At 36.1% G+C, this 13,782-nt stretch overlaps 2 protein-coding genes and 1 non-coding gene across 8 annotated transcripts; 1 reads left to right on the forward strand and 2 right to left on the reverse strand.

Annotated features, from left to right (window-relative positions):
• Nucleotides 1-431: 431 nt before the first annotated feature.
• On the reverse strand, nt 432-4,081 carry LOC107761938 (uncharacterized). Its single transcript, XM_016580237.2, has 3 exons — nt 3,993-4,081; nt 2,302-2,415; nt 432-808 (listed from the first exon to the last, which is right to left on the reverse strand). The coding sequence occupies exons 1-3, from the start codon at nt 4,011-4,013 to the stop codon at nt 680-682; spliced, it is 264 nt and encodes an 87-aa protein (XP_016435723.1). The 5' UTR covers nt 4,014-4,081; the 3' UTR covers nt 432-679.
• A 44-nt stretch (nt 4,082-4,125) lies between these two features.
• On the forward strand, nt 4,126-4,199 carry TRNAI-AAU (transfer RNA isoleucine (anticodon AAU)). The gene has a single exon. It is a non-coding gene; the product is annotated as a tRNA-Ile (tRNA).
• An 873-nt stretch (nt 4,200-5,072) lies between these two features.
• LOC107761939 (histidine kinase 1) lies at nt 5,073-13,547 on the reverse strand. Of its 6 annotated transcripts, none has more exons than XM_016580239.2 (13): nt 13,010-13,547; nt 12,177-12,419; nt 11,289-12,080; nt 10,949-11,196; nt 10,097-10,256; nt 9,688-9,814; nt 9,476-9,565; nt 9,078-9,272; nt 8,919-8,988; nt 8,720-8,762; nt 8,272-8,412; nt 5,929-6,975; nt 5,073-5,615 (listed from the first exon to the last, which is right to left on the reverse strand). In XM_016580239.2, exons 1-13 carry the CDS (start codon nt 13,259-13,261, stop codon nt 5,400-5,402), a joined length of 3,624 nt encoding a protein of 1,207 aa, XP_016435725.2. In that variant the 5' UTR covers nt 13,262-13,547; the 3' UTR covers nt 5,073-5,399. The 6 variants fall into 6 exon arrangements, with proteins under 6 accessions (XP_016435725.2, XP_016435724.2, XP_075091312.1 ...); XM_016580238.2 differs by having other exon boundaries at nt 11,289-12,083; nt 13,010-13,545; XM_075235211.1 differs by having other exon boundaries at nt 13,057-13,476.
• Between the last annotated feature and the right edge of the window lie 235 nt (nt 13,548-13,782).

Raw genomic sequence — 13,782 nt, forward strand, 5'->3', positions numbered from 1 at the left:
AGTATTTCCTTTTTAGCTATCGAGCTCAAATTTCAACATTGTTCTCGTGTGAAAAAGTAAAGTAGACATTAGTTCCTTTGAGTTCTTGTAAATTATTGAATAAAATTGAGTCCGGGGGTGGAGAAGGGGGGGGGGGGTGTGTAGGAAACATGGGGATTTTGAAGAAGGTGGGTTGAGGAGAGTAGCATAAAAAATTATTTTACTAAAGATATTTTACTCTCTAACCAAACACTGAAAAATATTTTCCGGAAAAAGTTTTTCACTCACCAACCAAACAAGGGAAAATAAGTGATAAAACCACTCATTTCCCAGGAAAACATTTTCCTTACTACCAAACACACCCTATATCTATGATCATTTCTCCTTTATCATGATGCTTTTATTGATAAAGGATAATCGGAAGAAACTTGAACAAATTATGATCTTAGGGATGAGGATAATCAAAAAATTATATTATAGTCAACTCTAGACATAGTTTAAGGTTTTAAGCCAATACAACAATAAATGCATACTTATGTCATACATGTATGCGACAGAGATAGCTTTACTGAAGACACTGATACTACTGAGAATAAAATGAACAAAGATCCTACATGCTTCAAAGAGTACGTCAACTGATGATACTTGTATTTTACACAAAGCAAACTAGAAAACAAAGAGAATGTTGCAATTTCCAAATCTAAGGGCCTCGAAAACTGTCTGCTTTATCCAGTCTTGAGATACCTGAGCTTGAGGATTCTCCCATTATATCAGGAGAAGGTGCTGGACGTGTTTCCCGCTTCAAAGAAGTTGGCAATCCTGAAACTTCCTGGAAAAGAATTAAAAGGAGTAACAGTTCTTATCTACACAATTCAATGACTAGGAGAAATGATCTCATTTTGAATTCTTTGTTCCATTTCTTTAAGAATACATAGTATTACCAACCACCGTAAGAATTGAGATGACTGATTTCCCAGTGAACATCAAAAAGCAAACAATTATACGGTATTAACATCAATGTTTGAGAAGTTGTGCAAATATTTGAGCAAATCAACAACTCTAGCTAAATCAAATCCAGATACAACAACAACCACCCCAGTGAAATCCCACAACTGGGAGGGTAAAGTGTACGCAGACCTTAACCCTACCTTATGGAGGTAGAGAGGCTGTTTCCGAAAGACCCTTGGAAACAAATCTAGATGCTGCTGGAAGTACAGGCCTTGGACATAGAGTATTGCTATGATTCCTTTAGACACAAAATACCAGGCGCAGAATGTTATCTTTCCTCTTCAAAATGCAATGACGTCACTATTTTAATCTTAAATGCAGGTATCTGTGCTCTTATGAAGCATCACAACATATAAGAATGTAAGAATCATTTTCCTCTGAACTTATTTCATTTTAGGGGTTATAAGAAGAAAAAGGTAAATGCATCAGTTCAATCGTTACGGACACAGTACAATGCCTCGCTCTTAGAGGAGGCCTTGAGTCGTGCTTAGTTTAATATGGTATCAGTAGCTGTAGCTGCTTCCAGTTAGTTCAACAATTTCTTATTTGGCAAAGCACAGTTTGAAGTTTCACTGCGACATAAAGTTGCAACATAGAAGATGAAGTTACATCATGCATTAGAAACCCCAGATGAAGGAGCATATTTAGGATGCACCGCTAATTAGACCTATCAAACTGTTCTTACTGATGGGATCCGGAAAGAACAGTAGGCTGATTTCTGTTTCCTTGTTGTTCTGTTCTTTTTCTGTACCATCTTGGCACCATTCAATAAAATCTTTATCTTATCCAAAAAAAAAAAAAATTTTCTTACTGAACTTGGATCACATAACAAATGAAGATTATGTAACAATAACCTTAGATTTTTACCTTCTGTTCAGTTTCATGCTCAAAGTCGGAATGAAACTGTTGCACAGGGTTACATGCAGCAGTCTTTTTTTTTTTCTTTTCAAAACAATGCAGCAGTTTTCATTAAGAAAAATATGGCAACTTACAGTAGAATACTATAAGGAGAACAACAAGTAAGGACAAGATGGGACCAAATCCAGATTTGGTGCAGTGATGAGGACAAGGAGTAAAGAAATGGCAAAAGAAAAGAGAGTTGGGAAAAAAGCGGAAGCAGAAAACAAATAGTTCTTTCACTTGTCCCTAATGGCTGCTGTGCTTTTACATGCTGTTAGAAATTTGTCAACTATGAGTCATTATTTGGTTGAAATGGCTGAGATCCTCAAATTTGAGTGGTTATCACACGTTGTACTCATGAGATTGTTCCCATGTGACACTGATACAACAAAAAAATTCATTAATGCACCTTACCTTCATCAAATGCAGTCTCAAGTCACAAGGTCGAACTTGATTACCAATACAGGCCATCACAAAATTTGAATATTGAAACAAGACATCTGCAGCAGCTTGCTTCTTTTCTTCAACCTGGAATTTTATATGAGAGTTAAAGCTAATAGCACAATATAGAGATGAAATTTGCAAAGGATCCTCATGCACATTGCATGGTAACCAAACACAAACTTTTCAGCAAGCAGTGGTCACTCCTAAAATAAGGAAAATATTTTCAGATAACTAAAGTCAGCGATAAAATCTTATATACATGGCCAAGCTTCTAGCCATGCTTATTTCCATCTTACAGGGGTTATGTCAATTATTTATGCACCAGCGGCGTCCCTAATACATGTATCAAAAACCCAAAACCCATGACTACAGATGCTTAACAAAACAATAATCATCAAACCAATCCCAAGGAGAATTGTTTCTTAAGGTAAATAATTTAATCACGTGGGAAAAACTCCTGTATACAAACCGTATACCAAAAAATAGAGAACATACACAATAACATGGTCTGCTAATGTCACTCAATACAAAAAGCTTCATGGCTACAGCAAAAACTATAAAAAAATTATGCCTATATTATACAAGACGCTTATTTTGCAGTCAAACACTTCCATCAATCCTTAGAGAGGTGAAGAAAACTCTCTCGCTTAGTGGGTATTTCCACTTTCAACTATTAACAATCAAATTTTCCTATACAGAATTTTATTACTGCCAAAAGATGTAAATCTTGATTATCCTTTTTCAAGTTGATTACCGGTTCCTTTCTTTAGCTAGGCAGTTCACCAATTTGAACTAGTCATAGTTTCAATCTGAGGAAATAAATCTCCTTTTCTTTTTGTTAGCTTTTTTAAAGAAAGATTAAGGGAGGATTTGCCTCCTAAAGCCTTCACCTATTGCAAACCCTGCAATTGCCTTTAAGGAGGTGATCTATGACCAGATAAGGCAAAGCTAGAATCTAGAAATCAAAGTCACTACTTGCTCGAAACACTTCTTCCCATTAGCCTAAGCTTTGGTTGGCAGTGTTACCTGGTACCTATATCAAATACCATCGTTATTAAAAAACCCACTTTTGAAAATTACCTAATTTTGATATATTCTTTTTAACCCAATTTTGATAATCATTCTAGACTCAAATGCTACTAAGGCCACAGGATTTCGAGATCCAACAACAACAACATACCCAGTATACTCCCATACTAAGGGTAGTATGTACGCAAACGTTACCCCTACCTAGTGCATCAGTATTCCAAGATCCAAGGCTCAAGATAGTTTCTTCCATGCTTATGGGTAAGTTATGTTTGGAACTACTGGTTCCAATTGACAAACAAACCAACTTTATTGTCATCTTATATGGCATCACTTCTTCCAAAAAAAAAAAAAAAAAAAAAATTACAGTTAGAATTGTTCAACTGCATCCGAGATAAGGACTAAATTTTTTAATAAACTTGAAAGAAAAACACAAAAGGGGTAATAAGAAGCTCCAGTTAAAGCTTCAAAAAACACAAACAATGTCGAGTCTCTATAAAAACCAAAAGCAGAAGGTTTAAAGTCGCAATCGAGAATCAAATCAAAATACCTAGTGTTACATAGCAAAAGGATATCAGACTCAATATAGATGAAACAGTTAACAGGAAAACGGCAGAAAGCAGAAAGGTTGGTACCTCGTAATCGTCCTTCATCATGCCTGAAATATGGGTTTTCTTCCTCCTGCTTCTCCCTCAAATCCTAAATTAACCTCAATTTTAATATTGAGTATATTTGTTTTTATAAGTATATTTCTAGAGAATCACCAATGGCCCATTAGCTCAGTTGGTTAGAGCGTCGTGCTAATAACGCGAAGGTCGCAGGTTCGAGACCTGCATGGGCCAACGTTTGCTTTTTGCTTTTTTTTTTTTTTTTTTTTTTTTTTTTAACACATACACTGTCTGGACGCTCCTTTTTTGTTTTTTATATATCCTTGCGACAATAAAGTTATCTTATTGCTTTTTTTTAACACATACATATTTTTAACTTCTTTGTTTAAATAAATTTTTTCCCTGGTTTAATAATTTGCACGTCAAAGATTGTTCAGAAATTAGAAGTTAATTTTCGTAACAGAAACAAAGACACAAAAATTAAAGTTGGGAAAAAAATAAGAAAAAACCAGCAGTAATATTGAAGACGCTTATTACAAACTTTTGCATAAACTATAACAAATACATAATTAGTGTTCAATGTGATACATGTTATATAAATAATTTTGATAACTCAAAAAAATATATTCAAATTGATGGCTAGGTTCATTCTTTTAATATTATATTAATGGGTCTTTAATATACTAATCAGTTGGAATATATTTTTAATATTTGTAAGTTGAAAAGTTTTGAATTCAACTTTGACCAAATGAATTTGGCTATTGCATACTTTAATTGTTGAACGTTATTTGACAAATGTAACTGACTATTTACTAGTCTTAATATTATTGATATTTTCATGGATTTACTAATGATAAAGTTTGCTTCTCTTAGTTATCAGATGTATTCTATTTTGAACTATATATATATATAGCCTTGTGTTCATTTTAGTGAAGAGTGAAAAAAGGAAAAACTTTCTTCTCATATTTTTTTTTTTATTGTGGTGGATTTTCTTTTGATTAATCTTTGTTGTTTATACTCCTAATTTATACTGGAAGAGCTTGTCGAATCCTAAGGGATATACCTAATTTTATTCATCACGGTGTGGGCGAAATATTAAGGACAGTGTCTTTGACACGCCTCAAGCTAAATATTATTACTCTCCATAACCAATATATTTTTTTACAACAATACATACATCTCCTGTACAGATTGCTAATATCTTTTGCTAATCAACACTCTGCTTAAGCTAACTATAAAAATAAAAATAAAAAGGCAGCGCGTGCAGTGTTGTAGACACTTATTAATTAGAACTTCTGCATTAGCTATAGAACAGATACAAAGTTAGAACATTTCCTGTACAGATTGCAAAACTTTTGCTAATCAAAACTCTGCTCAAGCTCACGAGCCCTTCCATTTTTATTTGTTTCTACTGTTTTTGGAGAGGTATGACGGTTAGGATTTTCTGTTGGTCAAGGAAAGAATGGTGGAAACCATCAACTTTCTGTCGATGGGCTTGGTCAAATAAGCATCCATACCAACCTGTAAGCATTTTGCTTCATCTGATGACATTGCATGAGCTGTCAGTGCAACAATGGGTATGTGTGTTCCTGTCCCCATCTCCGCTCTTCTAATTGCCTTTGTTGCTTCATAACCATCCATCTTCGGCATCTGTTAGCAGAAATGTTTCTAAAACTCTTAGAATAATCATCCGGAGAGAATTAGAATTATACACGCAATAACACATTTCTATATTTAGTATCTCTTTTAACTATAAACTTCCTAATTTACCCTTAACGACATGCTCTTATAGCTATAGAAATATCATGGCATGGCATGTTCAGAACCACAAGTTCTAAATTCTAAGAGTACTTTTGGCACATGCAAAAAGTCTTTATTTCTTTATTGAAATCCGTGGCCAATCAAATATTGTTGTATAAGATGAAAAGGAGGGATTATTATGTAAAAGTCGTGAACGACTTACTTGACAATCCATGAGGATCAAGTCATAAGGAAGGGAATCAGCGCTTTCAGCTTTGGGGGTAATTGAACTGCCTTCTTCCTGAAGAGATTCATTTCTACATTCATCAGAACTAGACATGGGTTTTAGTGCATCCACTGCCTGCAGTCCATCTCCTACAACAACCACTTTAGCTCCCAATTTTTCCAGCATTATTCTAGCTACTCTTTGCAGCACTGGAGTATCTTCAGCAAGCAGTATACGTAGATCAGCTAGAGATTTCTGGTCTGCCATCTTATCTGAGCAGGCATTAGTGACCTCTTTGGTGGCAGTGCTTGTCAAATGACGTTCTCTATTCCTCATTTGTCCAAGATCATTCATGTCCGAAGTGTTTTCTTCATTGAAGTCAATATAGTAGTTATTTAATGTCCCAAAATGTGAGAGAGAGGCTTTGGCAAAATTTTCTTCCCTATTTTTTTCAGAAAGGAAGGCACTTGCACATTTTTCATTTCCGTTATCTGACTTGTCAGAATCATCTGAGCAGGCAATGTCAGAGTGGTTAGGATCAATTTCAAGACAATCATGCAAATCTCCTTCTACTGTTGCACTGTCAAAAGAATGCAGCTCAAGATTTTTTTCTTTTATAATAGCTTCCAAAATCTGAATCATTTTCCCTTTATATAGTGGTCTATTGACCATAACTAGGTGTCTCCTTCGCAGTTCCATCTTAATGGTACTGGGGGTATCATGGTAAAGAATCCATGCAAACTTTGCTCTGCCGTAGTATTTATCAAGAAAATTTAGCTGCTCCTTCCATATATTTGTGCTCAAGTCAAGTATGCCAATGTCTACAACTATGACAAGAAGTGATGGGGCACTAGGATCTTGAATGCTCAAATCTTCAGGTTCTAAACATTCACAAGGTTGCAAATGGCTTTTGGAAATAGAAATCCCCTGAAGAATTTGAGTGAGCTCATTCCAATCAGATGCTCCGCAAGTATGCACCCCATTTCTCTCTAACCACTGGGACATTATTTCTCTACTCATTCTGCCATTGAGTGCAAGCAACACCTGCATTCAAGTTCCATTATGTACAATTGCAACTTTCACAATCTTATACTCCCTCCGTTTCAATTTAGATAAGGTAGTTTGACTCGGCACGAATTTTAAGGAAAAAAAAGAAGACTTTTGAAACTTGTAGTCTTAAAAGCTTAAGGGGTAAAAGTTTTGTGAGACCCTGGCATTTGTGTGGTTATAAAAGCTTCTCATTAACGGTAAAATTGGTAAAATGAAGAGTTTAAAGTTGAATTATTTCCAATTGTAGAAATGTGTCATTCTTTTTGGAACGGACTAATAGGAAAGTGTGTCATCTAATTTCAAACAGAGGGAGTAATCATTTGAACTCAAGGTACATGAGGGTTTTCAAAAGTTCAAAGTAATTTAACCATTCTTAATGAGGGTGCTGGGGACTGTAAGGGCTAGTTGGAGATGGATCATGATAAGATAATGAAGTAGGGATATCACATGATAAAGTGCCAAAAAAGTACTTTGATGGGTGCTTGCAAAGGGAAGAATCCGTATCAATTATACATTTGCCACAAAGAATTGTATGAGGGAGCGATCACAAGGGTGAGACAGGAGTGGAGATACGAAAGAGCTTCCCATAACCGTGAATTTATGCCGATGATCTTCCTTGAGTCTATACTTGTTACATATTTATGGATGAACTGACCACTACCATACATGCTGAGATTAAAATGTACATGCTATTGCATATAATACTGTTTTAATTGACAAAACTAGCAAAGTATTCAACCAAAAGTTGGAATATGGAACACAAATGTAGAGCGGAAAAGTTCTAGGATAAGCAGAAGTAAGACAGAATATATCTGCTGCAAGTTTAGTCCCATAACAATGGAGGTGAACTGAGATTAGACGAGATTGTGTGCTTAAAATGAAGGCAATTTAGATATCTAGGTTCAGTCATTAGAAGAACAGTATGATAGATGAAGATGTAATACATAGAATTCAAATAGGATGACTGAAATGGAGGAGTTTTGCAGGCTAGCAAAGTAAGGTGCGACTTTTTAGAATAATCAGAAGACCAACAATGTTACATGTGTGTAAATACTGGGCCTAGGTGTCTTAGAAATTTGAATGCTATGATGGACGTGCAGTAAAACCAGTATATACAGGATTAAAGATGATCAAGTCCACAGAGAATGCAACTAACTCACGCAGATGTATATGACATAAGTAATTAGATAAGTTAGCCTAAGCTGGTTTGGTCATGCTCTGTGTATTCCGACAAATACATCATTGCGTAGGTGCAGCACTACAGACACATCATTTCGTAGTTTTACTTACCCTCAGTTTATGTTCTTCAAAATTGAACTGGCAGTGGTGTCCAGTAACTTCTGCAGGACAGTTTAGTTGAAGGTATAGTTGCATCACTGTCCCTGGTCCATTTTTCTTTACAACTTTAATCCCTCCACCCATTTTGTTAACCTGCATATCATCCTATCATCATTAGAAACTGGCAAGGCAGTCAATATTCTTCACTTGTATGCTTAAAGCCTATTCCAAGGGGAACCTTTTTAGAAATGATGAACAGTGTGGAATTTTGGTTTGAGAGTTGTTTATGCCATCCATTGGCTTGTAAGGAGCTTAAGACGTCATCAAGTCCAGAAAATCATAAAGATAGAACTTGAACTCTTTTTCAAGCCAAATCCAATTTGAAACATTTTTTCTTGCGAATTCGAAGTCTCAAATTCCTGAAACTTATTTATTTGAAACAGGAAAAAGTTGAACTCACCAGGGTACGTACAATGCATAGTCCAAGGCCAGTGCCACCATGCCTGAGTATGAAAGTAATCAAACAATGAAATATATTTAGTTAGGTATTAAATAGCTTTAAGGTGTGCAGGAAGTAAATTCATTCAGTCATACATGCATACTGCTAACTAACTAACAAAGTTTACCCAATAAATGAAATTGATGTGAAAACTGCTTACAAGCGAGTTGTTGAAGGATCAGCTTGCTCAAAACTTTCAAATACAGATTCCCATTTACTTGGATCAATTCCTAGAGCAACAAAAAGGAAAATATCCAGAGAGAGAGTTAATATGCAGTAGCAGCAAGTGGGGAAATAAGTTTAAATGGTTATTTCATACCACAACCAGAGTCCTCAACTTCAAACCACAAGATCATTTTGTTATCTTTCTTGGACAATTTCTTTCCCTGGCTTTCTTGTCTCTTCAACTTTACTTTAGGAGCAGACCAAGAGTCTTTCTGATTAAGTGGAAAATTCCCTGTGCGAGAAAAAGTGTTTGCACTCTCGCACCATCCCCGAAGAATGATGTAGCCCGCTGTAAGGTATTTCAAGTTGTAAAATCACCAAATGCACTTGTCCATCAAGAAAATTTTATTTATCAAGACCCTAATCTCTTCATTTTATCAGAGGTGGTATAGGGTCGGTAGAATCACGCTATTTTATTCTTGTAAGGGCTTTACCAATTATGAGGACAAATGAAAGAACTTGCAAATGTATGTATTAAAAAGGTGCACTTACAGGTAGTAAACTTGAGAGAATTGCTAATTAGATTTGCGAAAATTTGAACAACTCTGGCAGAGTCTCCTTTAACTAATTTTGGCATATCATCTGCGGATAGAAATATGAAAACACAATATGCCTTTAGAAAACAATGCGAAGAGTCTCAAATTCAACTCTTAATCATAATTCTTTTGCATTTTCTACAGTTGTACGGAGAACAAAGGCTCTACCGGAGATATCTAGAACTGTCTCAACATTGTGATTAATGCACTGGACAGAGAACATATCAACAAGTCCTTCAAGTTCTTTAGCCAAGTCAAATTCTGTTTCTTCCAACACCAGTTTTCCAGATTCTACCTGTACAAAAAGTATAAGATGATGTATATAATTTTTCTCAGGTCTAATTTAAAACGATTATTTGAAGAACAAGCTTAAGCCTGCTGCAACGTTACCCAAAATGGTCCATGAAAATCTATCGTGCTATTTCATTGCTACTATAGTTTCTCCAAGGAACAGTGAGGTAACTTTAGCCAATCAAAGAGTAAACTCTTTCCAATATATCATCAAAAGAGTTGTCAATGTGCTATATCAGTGTTCACAAACGTGTTGATATTTCCTTAGTTTGCTTTTGCATCTTACCTTGCTGAGATCCAAAATGTTGTTCAGAAGCCGAAGCAAAGCGGTTGAGCATTTACGAATCTGAGTAATAGTTGCATACTGCTCATTTGTAAGATAACCATCACTTATAAGGATGTCCAGCAAGCCAATAACTGCAGCCATAGGTGTTCGTAATTCATGACTGTGAAAAAACAAAGCATGAAGTAACTGTAGAAATGTACAGCTAAAAGCTAATTATTGTCTATATCAGCTAAAAGAAACTAAAACTTTCAACTGATCACAATGAATCAGACCCTAAGGCAAGATCTAGAATAAAAGAGTGGAAGTTTAGCTAATTATTGTCTATATCATCGAGTTAAAAGTAGAAAGCAGTCCAAAAGAAAGGAAATATAAACAAAAAGCTAAAAGCTCAGAAAAAACGTGCTTCGTTGAACAAGCAAAAATGTTAATGCAAATTCTGCTGAACTTGAAGGGAGCACGTGTTGGTTAATATTTCGTGCAGATGTTGAACCTTAATTTGGCAAGTAACAATTCAGGTACTAATAATGCCTACCAGTCATTATTTATTTTGCAAAAAAAGTCCATATTTTCATGGAATTCGTCTGTTTTCTGATGCAATTTTTAAAACAACTATGGCGAGCAAAAATTAGACCAAAGGATAGACACTGCTGAAATGTCTGATAGCTTTATTTCAGATAATTTATTTTCAGAAGATGGCCGTCACTTGCTAATATGAGCTGTGTAAACATAAACAGTGCAATTATTTCTCTTTTGAATCTGCTAGAATTTAACCCATTATTAATGCACTAAAACCCCCCACAGCAGGTACAAATATATTAAGCTAATAATAATAAAGGACTGATGAATATTCACCTCATGTTTGCTAGAAATTGGCTTTTGTAATTGCTCGATGCCTCTGCCTTCCTTCTTGCATCAAACTGGCTTATCAGCTGTGCTCTAAGTTTCATTTCTTTTGACACTCCATTTGTCAGTACGAAGATGCAGACACATCCAATGATTAGGATGCATATTGATGCTGAGATCAATATTACTAGAGTCTTGATAGCTCTCTCGTCTACCTTCCCCATTATATATTTCCTTGGAATAATGATAACTCCTACCTGCAAAGATTGCAGATCAGTAAGACGTCTGATAATTTTGCCTCGAACTTAACCAACCATGATACTGAACTTGTGCTAAGCTAACAATTTACCATTGGAAGTCTCTTTAAGTGCAGGAAAAATGAGTCAATATAATAGAGCTGGTTCCCAAGTTTAGCATTCTCTATGTGCACTTCTTGACTTGGGGGAAGCCTGTTTCCATATTCTTTCTGTAAGCACTCAGCTCCAGACCGTATAACTGGGTCTTCAGAATCAATAGCCATCATTAGCTTTGGTCCTTTCGTAGTATTCATCAAGAGAGGGGAATTCGTGGAAGTAGCGAGCAACCATCCCTCCTGAGAGGTTAAATAAATGTGACCACTGTGGAATTCAACAATTTCTTTCATCAATTGACCTACACTATAAAGAGCTGTAGTAACTCCAACAACAGCAACTATGCTTTTGTTTGATGGATCCCAAACTGGCAGCGCTGCTGAAAGCAACGGCGAGTCTGTGTACTTGCTCACAGCCACATGCCACGAAGCTGCACCATCTGGTACTTGAGATATTCCAGCAATGTTTATCAACTCATCTGGTGGGATTATGCTTCGCTTTCCATTCCTTTCTCCAGTCGAGGGATCTAAGGGTTCTCGGTACCAAACTGCCGAGATGTTGTTGTGTATAGTTTGATCATTCCATCCTTGACGAGACGATAACAAATTAACATCATATATACCACTTATAGAATAATTGGCAAGATCAGAGTATATGTAGAATGTATTGTTGCTCCTGTGATCTCTGTGGAAAGCCTGAACAAAACCATTTCTATAGTTGATGGTTAAGGAATTAAGAGCTTTCCGACTTGCAAATAGAGCCCACGTTACATCCTTCATGGATTCGTACAGCTGCTGAGGCGCAAACATCAAATTACTAGAATTAGATAATGAGAAGCTTGAACACTGCTTCCAAAAAGTAAGAAAGCAAGAGGAGAAAGAAATAACCTCTACTTGTTGAGCTTGATCAACAGGTTTGCTATACTTTCTGATTACATACTCTGATAGCTTGACCTGAGCAGTGGTTATTTCAACAGTAGAATTCAAAATGTTCCACATTCGTAATATTGGTCGCTGCAGAAGTTCATGACGAAGACCAAATGCTAGTGTGTTTAGTGACCTTGTTGTGTAAACTCTGGTAAAATGCCATGTTAATAAAGTTAGCATTCCAATCAAAATAGCTAGCATGACCTGCATACACCCATAAAGAAAAAGGCCAAATCAAGAATCTGAATATATTTCCACCTCATTTAGCTCAATATATATCTAACCAACACTTGTACTATCTCAAGATGAAAAATCAAGATTCAATTTTCCAACCACGGAGCCTAGGAGCAACGGTACAGTTGTATCCGTGTGACTATAGGTTACGGATTCGAGCCATGGAAGCCGCCACTAATTCTTGCATTAGGGCAGGCTGTCTACATTAAACCCTTGGGGTGCGACCTTCCCCGGAGTACAGTACCGGACTGTCCTTTTAATTTTCAAACCAGTAAAATATTAGAAGTGGGATATTGAAATAAATTGACAGCTCAAGATGAAAATTAAACAAAGGATTTAATTTAATATGTTTCTAGTAGACTAGCAAGAAGATAAAATAGGCTGCTAATGCCTGTAGTTTAGAAGTTTTTCTCCTATGGGGGTGAATCAACAAAGTTGGCAAGCAAAACAAAAAACAGCCAAAACTGATTGGTACTGTAATAAGAACTATGCATATTTACCCCTCCCCACCTCCCCCAAAGAAACGATTTCTATAGTTGCTTTCAATAAACAAAATTTACCATAATAGCAAGACGAACAACGAAAACACCACGGTAAGAGGACTGACAAATGCTACTGTCGAACTGAAGTTCTTCATCGACTTCAACATCCTTATGGAAGGAAGGAGATAATTGGTTTCTTTTGGAAATATCAGCAAAACCAAGCATCTTGTAAAGAGCCCTTTCAGGCAATGATCCATTTGGTGTAATTGGAGGTGATGAAGATTCAGAGCTTAGACTAGTACTAGTTCCATAAGCTTTATTATGTGCCATTAATATTCTTTTTGTTCAACTGTAAAGAGGAGAAATAATCACAAGACTAGGACTTTGCAGTAATTAACAACTTGAGGAGAAAGTTGAAGACCATAGACATAAATGACAGAGACTAAAGAAGGGGCAGTGTGTGTTGATTATATAAAATTTCTGGTGCAAGTGAATCAATGTCAGCGTGACACTGTCGCTTCCCACTTTATGAGCTTGTGAAATATGAACAGTGATTGGGAGGTGTGGTGTTATTATTCACTTGGTTCCTCATCCACATACCACCAATTTTTCCTATACTAACCTAAGTTGATTGTCTAAATATTCAATTAGGCTACATAATTCAATTATTTTTTGTTTTTTTTCCCAACCACCCACGTCATCAATAGCGGACACCTTTTTTTTTTTTGTTTCTCATCCGGTATCCGGTATCCGCATTGGAGCCCGACTATATCCGGATTCGCACAGGATATGGCCCCATTCGAAGGTAGTATTTTTCCATACCCAGAGAAGGAGCAGCCCTATCCACTGCA

The sequence above is a fragment of the Nicotiana tabacum genome, chromosome 17 (assembly GCF_000715075.1).
Source record: "Nicotiana tabacum cultivar K326 chromosome 17, ASM71507v2, whole genome shotgun sequence".
Classification (NCBI taxonomy): Eukaryota; Viridiplantae; Streptophyta; class Magnoliopsida; order Solanales; family Solanaceae; genus Nicotiana; species Nicotiana tabacum.

What these genes read in the sequence shown, in the direction of transcription:
- LOC107761938 (XM_016580237.2), bottom strand. Translation starts at nt 4,013, where the DNA reads ATGATGAAGGACGATTACGAG. An exon ending in TGATGAAGGACGATTACGAG is followed by an intron (nt 2,416 to 3,992) that starts GTACCAACCTTT and finishes ATAAAATTCCAG; the next exon opens with GTTGAAGAAAAGAAGCAAGC. An exon ending in TGAGACTGCATTTGATGAAG is followed by an intron (nt 809 to 2,301) that starts GTAAGGTGCATT and finishes ATTCTTTTCCAG; the next exon opens with GAAGTTTCAGGATTGCCAAC.
- LOC107761939 (XM_016580238.2), bottom strand. Translation starts at nt 13,261, where the DNA reads ATGGCACATAATAAAGCTTATGGAACTAGTACTAGTCTAAGCTCTGAA. An exon ending in ACATTTTGGATCTCAGCAAG is followed by an intron (nt 9,815 to 10,096) that starts GTAAGATGCAAA and finishes CTTTTTGTACAG; the next exon opens with GTAGAATCTGGAAAACTGGT. An exon ending in GATCCTTCAACAACTCGCTT is followed by an intron (nt 8,763 to 8,918) that starts GTAAGCAGTTTT and finishes TTTCATACTCAG; the next exon opens with GCATGGTGGCACTGGCCTTG.